General features: G+C 59.3%; 2 protein-coding genes across 3 annotated transcripts in view; both read left to right on the top strand.

Moving 5' to 3' along the window:
• Positions 1–2,553, top strand: part of LOC140687504 (uncharacterized) — a gene marked incomplete at its 5' end in the record, with an annotated part of 10,585 nt that extends 8,032 nt beyond the window's left edge. Inside the window, one exon of the mRNA XM_072944634.1 lies at positions 2,522–2,553. Within this exon, the coding sequence (XP_072800735.1) occupies positions 2,522–2,553 (32 nt within the window). The remainder of the gene's footprint in view (positions 1–2,521) is intronic.
• On the top strand, positions 2,159–6,255 carry LOC102532827 (cystatin-8). 2 transcript variants are annotated; one of them, XM_072943540.1, is made up of 4 exons: positions 2,159–2,355; positions 2,522–2,877; positions 5,504–5,633; positions 6,034–6,255. In XM_072943540.1, exons 2-4 carry the CDS (start codon positions 2,647–2,649, stop codon positions 6,225–6,227), a joined length of 555 nt encoding a protein of 184 aa, XP_072799641.1. In that variant the 5' UTR covers positions 2,159–2,355; positions 2,522–2,646; the 3' UTR covers positions 6,228–6,255. The 2 variants fall into 2 exon arrangements, with proteins under 2 accessions (XP_072799641.1, XP_006218342.1); XM_006218280.2 differs by lacking the exon at positions 5,504–5,633 and adding an exon at positions 3,208–3,405 and having other exon boundaries at positions 6,034–6,199.
• Positions 6,256–6,926: the final 671 nt, after the last annotated feature.

Raw genomic sequence — 6,926 nt, 5'->3', positions numbered from 1 at the left:
TGTGGCTGTCAGCACTGACCAGTAGCCTGGAGACAGGCCTTGAGATGACAGACCCCTGCCTCCTAGGTCCTTGCCGGGAGCTACCCTGGAGGGGCCTAGGGAAGGGGCAGGACTGGATCAGGATGGGGTGGTGTGCTGTCTGGTGGAGTACCCAGCGGGAGGGGCTGAGGCATCCTCCCTCCGGCCTCTTGAATGTTGGGGATCTGGTTTGCATGTCTGTGGTTGGCAATCTGTCCCTTTCCCTGCTGGTCAGTCACCAGCTGGGGGCCTGTCCCGTGTCATTGTACCCTGGACAAACCCCCCAGATTCAGCCCAGTCACTAGTCCCAAATCCTTAGGGAGTGAAAATGTACTTGGGGCTCACGATACAAGCACATAATATAAAAACTGATACGCATTTTGTGAATCCCCGATTTCCACGAAACCCAGAGGTTTTACGGGGGCCTGGCTTGGAGATGCAGGCCTCGGGGGTGCTTGCTGGGAGTCCCCCTCACCCAGATGTCCCCCCTGGGGAGTGCTTGCAGAAGGCAGCAGGGAAGGAGGGGTCGGTAAGAAAGAGAAGAGTCGGGCGACCTAAGGACAGCGGCAGGAGCACAAGCGTCTGCAGGGCTGGAAGCGTCAGACCCCAGCGCCCGAGGCCTCCTGACCCAGGGACGGGGGTGGGGGCAGGGCAGAGGGGCGCGTGTGGCTGAGTCCCTGGAGGTGACAGACGGTCAGGTCCTGCGCGGCCCACACGCACCCGCACACCCGCAGCTCCCCACCAGGAGCGGCCCTCTGTCTGCCCCGCTTCTGCTCACGTCCCCGTGTCCCCGTGCCAGGGCTACTTTCCCTCTTTCTTTTTTCCTAACTATTAAAGCAATGCATATGAAATACAGGACACTTGAAAAATACAATGTAAAGAAAAATCCAAAGTGCATGTTTTTTTCATCAAGGCAAGAGCATTGCTTCACTCAACAAACAATGACATGTTCTCTATGCCTGGCCTGGCTCCTGGCTCTGGCGGTGACACGATGAGTGACAGGAAGGAGAAACAGTGATGGAGACAGGAGCAGCGGGGAGCAGCGGGGAGCATCTGGGAGCAGCGGGGAATAGCAGGGAGCAGCGGGGAGAGGCACTTTAGGTTTGGGGGTCTGTGTTGAGACTTGCAGGCAGATGAACCAGGATGAGTGGCTGCGTGGAGGGGAGGGAGGAACCCCAAGCCCCCGAGAGGAAGCTGTGCCTGGTGCTTGGAGGTGGGAGAGGCTGCGAGGGATGAGGATGAAGAGGCCGCCCACATGACACAGTGTGATGGATTCTCCTGCGTTTTGTTTTGTTTTGTTCTTTGGGATTTTTGTGGGGCGGGCGGGGGGTAATTAGGTTTACTTACCTTAATGGAGGGACTGGGGGCTGAACCCAGGACCTCGTGCATGCTAAGCATGTGCTCTACCACTGAGCTCTCCCCTCCCCCCCGATTCTCCTATGTTTTTTCATTACATTTGTATTTATGAAGAATTGGATCATATTCACTGTTTTGCATCTTGTGCATGACCTTTTCTTTATAAGCATTTTCCAACATTATTGAGAATTCGCCAATACGGAAACACCTGTGTAACTCTGCGGAGATACTGGAAAGGTGTTTGTAGCGGCTGACCATGAGAAACACCAGCCTCCATCGATAGTCGAAGGGCAACGTGGCGGGTTCCCACCAGCAGTGGTTAGGGCCACCCACCCGCAAGGTGGGGGCTGTCGCTTCCCACACACTGCTCAAGATCAGGAGCCAGGCAGCCTTCATATCCTGGGACCGTGCCCACCTCTCTGCACCCCCCGGAATGTGCTGGACTTTCACAGGGAAGCAGAGCTTCGGAGAGCCCTGGGGAGAGTGTGCCCCCTTGTCCTAAGGCCTGGGCACCAGGACGGGCTGTGACCCACGGCCCTCGGCAGGACAGCAGAGGGAGTCCAGAGTCACGGCACCGGTGGGCAGGAGACCGCTGGGGCACCCTCCACCACGAGGGCAGGAGGTGCTCGTCCACTGCGTGAGCTGCCTGGACCGAGGGCCAGTGGCCGGCAGGCAGAGGTGCCCTCCCGGAGGCAGGGTTGCAGGTGCAGGATTACATCACAAAGTGTGACGTCCCTGCGGGGCGTGGACTCAGAAGGTGAAGACAGACCAGGGGTCAGGAGCAGGAGGCCCCGACCAGGGCTTGGGGGCAGCTGGAAGTGCTGGTTCCCAGGAGAACCCCGGGCAGGGGTTGGGTCAGCACCCAACTCCACAGGAGGGGCAGCAGTTTGGAAAGGGGGCCAGAGCAGGAAGACTCAGGGCAGCCACAGCCTTCACGGTTGCACAGACGCAGAAATAGGAGTAGGCGGTGAGGCACTCAGGGTAGGTGTGGACCCCAAGTCCAAGTGCTGTCGCTGGAGCCGCCGACCCACCCCGGATGAGTGGGGCGGGAGGCCGGTGGGGCGCCCTTCACTGGCTCCTGTGGGGGGGCTCCTTGGAGGACAGATGGTGCCCCCCGGGTAGCCCTGACGGCTCTGTCTCAATCCAGCTGGGCTGACGCTCTCACAGCAAGATCTGTGAACCTGCGCGGGAGCAGCGGCCACCCCACCCCACCTGCGGCTCCAGCCCTGACACGCCAAGGAAGCCCACCTCCGGTCCCTGGACAGAGGGACCATGACCAGACCCTGGGGGGCCCGCCTGCTCCTGCTCACCATTCCGCTGGCCCTGGTGGACAGCGCGGACCTCGACAATATGAAAGTCAAGGTGCTGAGAGAATTGAAGAAAGTGAGCCCCTCCAGTGCCAACGTGAGGCAGTGCCTGTGGTTTGCCATGCAGGAGTTCAACAGGGAGAGCGCCGAGAAGCACCTCTTCCAGGTGGTCAAGGTGCTACAAGTCCACCTGCAGGTAAGGCGCCTCCCCTGGTTGGTGCATTTGCACCTGGTGGCCCAGACCGAGGCCAGGCTAGGAGGGCGGGTGTGGGGGTCCCTGGTACCAGCGGCAGCAAATGTGCACCCCACACCCTGGAGGTAGGAGGTCTCGCCTTCGAGGAGCCGCCCCAGGCACCCGGTGGGGCCAGACCAGGGCATCGGGATGTGGTGGGTGCCACAGACCCCCCGCTAAAGGTGTGTTTGGGGAGAGAGGACACGGGGGGCAGAAGTTGTTTACGGCTTGCTGAAACTTTCAAAAGTAAAATAAAGCTTTTTTGAGCAAAGCCACACGATTGCCCATCAACAGGTCACGGATTGTTTGGAAAACCTCATCGAGGCCGACACTGCCCGCACCAATTGCAGGAAGCTCTGCAAAGGCAGCGAGAGCTGTGTCCCGAAGGGAAACCCCAGGCCGGAGGAGGCAGGTGCAAACCAACCGTCCGCGGTGGCCCTGGCTGCTCTGAGCCCCCCGCAGAACTCGGGGTACCCAGACCTCCTCCTTGAGGTCAGCATCACTCCTGGTGTTTAGACAGCGAGGTCCCACCTGCAGAGTCTGATTCAGTGGGTCTGGGCTGGGACCCAAGAGCTGGCATTGCTAACAAGCCCCGGCAGGACGAGGGGAGCTGCTCGGGCCTCGGTGCCTCACCTGGAGAGTCTCGGCGCGGGAAACAGGGCCCGCTGACCGGTGCCCGTGGTTACCTGTGCCCAGAACTGCGTCCGTGAGCTCCCGTGAGCAGGTCTGCTGACTGCAGCCGCAGACGCCCGGCACGACAGACACTTCCAGCAGCAGTATGTCTGGGCCGTCCCATCTTTTATGTCGGTTTTGTCTTTTCCCGGAAGCAGAGTGTGGTGGTTTCAATTTCTGTTTTTTGCTGGGCTGTTGTGGTTGCAGGAAGGTTGTTGCTTTTTAGCTATTTGCAGAAAACACTCAAGAGAAGGGAGGAGAATTGTCTCCAAGGGGCTCGTTTGTTCTGCCGTTCCCGTGGCCCACCTCGGGTGTGAGACCAGGTCTTCACGCAACACGTTTATCAGTGAGGAAAACCTCGCCTCCTTCTCTCCAAGTGTTTCGAGTCGCGCGGAAAGGGAGCGACGCTGGCCACCGCTCGCGCTCCTGGACTCAGTGGGGTTCTTTGCAGTATTTACGTCGTCACTAAATATTCTGTCGTGTTGATTTCTGAAATTCCTTCAACACTCGTTTCACTATTTTTTAAATTAAGAATGTTTCAGAGGGTAGGACTAGCTCAGAGGTCAAGTGCAAGTCAAGCTTAGCCTGCACGAGTTCCTGGGCTCAAGACAGCACTTCCATTAAAAACAATAAGAATAACATTTAAAAAATTAATCAGTCGAGAGTGTTTCCTTCTAGGAGTTCTCCTTTCAGCACCTGCACGCGCACAGTAAGTGGCCCTTCTCCTCTGACCCACTCGTGCAATAGACTGAAACAGCAGGTTCCTCAACGGCGAGCCCTTCTTCCCCGTCCGGGACACGGAGCACCTGTCCCTTCCTGGCAGTTCTCCAGCCTGACTCGAACGTCAGGGTTAGTTCTCACCCGCTTTGACTGACGGTGGCGACAGGTGCACAGGGAGCCCGGGTGTGGGTCTCGTTGGTGAGTCTGCACCTCTTCAAGGTCCTGGACGGCTGCGCGTGGACGCGGTGGGGCGGCTCCTTGCTCCTCTGACCCGCTCGGCTCTGTGGAGCCTGCTGTCCACGTGCACACCTGGCATTCCTGTGTCTTTGATGGCGAATGTCCAGGTCTCTGTGGGTGCGGGGGCGCGGTTCCGGAGGGCCACCCGGGGATACGCTCGTGCATGTTGAGGTATGATTGGCTTCAGTTCATATTTTGTATTTTTACATTTTACGTAACTCCACTAACTGGAGTTAGCGTTACCTGGGTGACAGCAGGTCGGCCCCTTCCTCGGGTCCCCTCCCTTTGTGGGCGCCGTTCTGCGGGGCCAGGCTGGGAGGGACGGCTGGTCGGCGGGGGTGTCTCTTCTTGCGGCTTAGGGTGCAGGGGGCCATGAACCACTGTCCATGTAGGAACTTTGCTTTTATGTGTACGAAGTGCTCACACTTCCCTAGTGTGGAGAATGTGGCCCCACACGCACGCAGACACAAGGGCACGCACGCGCACACACACACAAGGTTCATGGCCTCGTCCCAAACTACTGAACCAGAACGTCAGGTCCAGACACCCCCCACCCCCGTCGTGTCGCTGGAGCACCCTGCGTTAGGGACAATGACTGTTTGATATGCGGCCGCCCTTCATTTGCTGGCGTTTTAGGGTGCTCCATTTAGTCGGGGAGTTTGGGTTATAATTGGTTTCTCAGTTCTGTTTGGTTCCAGGGTTTCTCTGGTCTGGTGTCATGAGAATGAGGCTTTCCATCATTTCTGTGATCTGGTTCCATTAAAGACCAAAGGAGGTCTGGGGTCCCAGGGCTTGATGACTTGGTGTTTTTTGCGGGTTTGTGGGAGGAGGCGGCGCGTAATGCCCTTCTGCACGTGGCAAGGACCCACAGGGACCTAAGCCCTCCTCCCTGCCACCCTGGGGTGCTGAGTGCCTCCGTGGTTCCAGGCAGCGATGGAAGATGCCCTTCGCTGTCTTCCAGGACCGCTACCTGCCTGGCCCCATCCTCCGTCCCTGCCCCCGTGCACCCGTCTGTGACCCACGCATGGAACATTTCACTTGTCATTTCAGCGGCATTTCGAGAAGGAGAGAAGCGGCCTTTGGAGGAAAAGGTCCGTTCGGCCCCAGAACCCGCCACATTGCTCTTCCCTGGTGTACGCGTTACCAGGGCCCAGGGCGTTATGGGGCTTTACGATTACCCACATCACGCTGTGCCTGGCACAGAACCGCGGCGCTTACGCTGTAGAAAATACTCGTGAGAATTAAAAACAAAATCAGCTTTGCATCCAGTCTCCCCCCAAAATATGATTATTGGTACTTGCTGTCCCTCGGTGGGCGGGGCAGTGGGGACCGAGGCCCCTGCAGGTCCCTGCATGTAAGGCCTGACGCCTCCAGCCAGCAGGCTCCCGGGGACCGCCCTTGGGCTGATGACCGTCTTCCTAAGCTGACGCCCGGCACCTTGCCTTCTCTCGCGGCCGCTGCTGAGCTCTGCGTGGTGCTGGTCTCTTTCAGATTCAGAGGTGCACCTTCCTGGTGGGCGCGCTCCCCTGGCACAGCGACTTCACCGTGATGAGGAAAGAGTGCGTGGACGTCTAGGGGCCCTGGGCCCCGCCGCGGCCCCTCCTCCGCGCCAGGAGCCCGGCATGCGCGCTCTCAGCAACACGCTCTCCTCACCGCTGCCCGTGGCTTGCTGTTTTGCTTCCTAGTCTCGCATCAGGTGGTGGCGAACGATGGGTGTGTCCCAGTCCTCCTTCCTGGCCTGGGGGAGACTGCTCGCCCGCCGTGCAGTCCGCGGTGCACCGCCACCGGGAACAAGGACCGTTTGCCGCTGAGCATAAGGTGGTCGGGGGTAAGGTCTGACTCTCTCTCCCACTGACGTCTCGGGGGAATCCCTTTGTGATGGGTACCGCCCCTCACAGGGGCCTGAGCCCAGTGGGTACCAACTCCCAGGTGCCCCTGGGAGGCGTCCTTTGGCTTGAGGGCCGGGTCACCTAGGCGGGCTGGGGTGCCCCTGGCAGAAGCAGCGCCTCCCCCCGGGGTCTCTGTGAACTGGGGGAATTGGTGTATCTTTTGCTGTAAATGTCAACGGTGGTCACAGAGAGGGAGGGGTGAGGGCAGTAAAGCCTAAAGAGGAAGCCCAGTGTTCACATGTGTCTGTGTGTGCAGGAGTGTGTGCAGGTGTGTGTGCTGGACTGGGAGACAACAGGGCGGGAGGGGGCAGGCTCATGGCCTGTGTGCACCTTGGAGGGGTCCCCTTCCTATGTGCTCGGTACACAGAGACCCAGTAGGTGCACTTCTAGGGTCTCCAAAGGAGCCTGGGGCAAAGGGTCAGGACCCGGAGATGGCAGTATGTGCAGTGGCCCCCAGCGTCCACCCTGTGTGGGGTTGGGGGTGTGGCCGCGTGG

The sequence above is a fragment of the Vicugna pacos genome, chromosome 19 (genome assembly GCF_048564905.1).
Source record: "Vicugna pacos chromosome 19, VicPac4, whole genome shotgun sequence".
NCBI classification, from domain to species: domain Eukaryota; kingdom Metazoa; phylum Chordata; class Mammalia; order Artiodactyla; family Camelidae; genus Vicugna; species Vicugna pacos.
This window is presented reverse-complemented; position numbering and strand designations above follow the sequence as displayed.

Excerpts from the sequence above, each read along its gene's own strand:
- LOC102532827 (XM_072943540.1), top strand. The coding sequence starts at position 2,647 with ATGACCAGACCCTGGGGGGCCCGCCTGCTCCTGCTCACCATTCCGCTG. Across the intron at positions 2,878-5,503 it reads TGCTACAAGTCCACCTGCAG|GACCGCTACCTGCCTGGCCC; the intron begins GTAAGGCGCCTC and ends GCTGTCTTCCAG. Across the intron at positions 5,634-6,033 it reads AGCGGCCTTTGGAGGAAAAG|ATTCAGAGGTGCACCTTCCT; the intron begins GTCCGTTCGGCC and ends GGTCTCTTTCAG.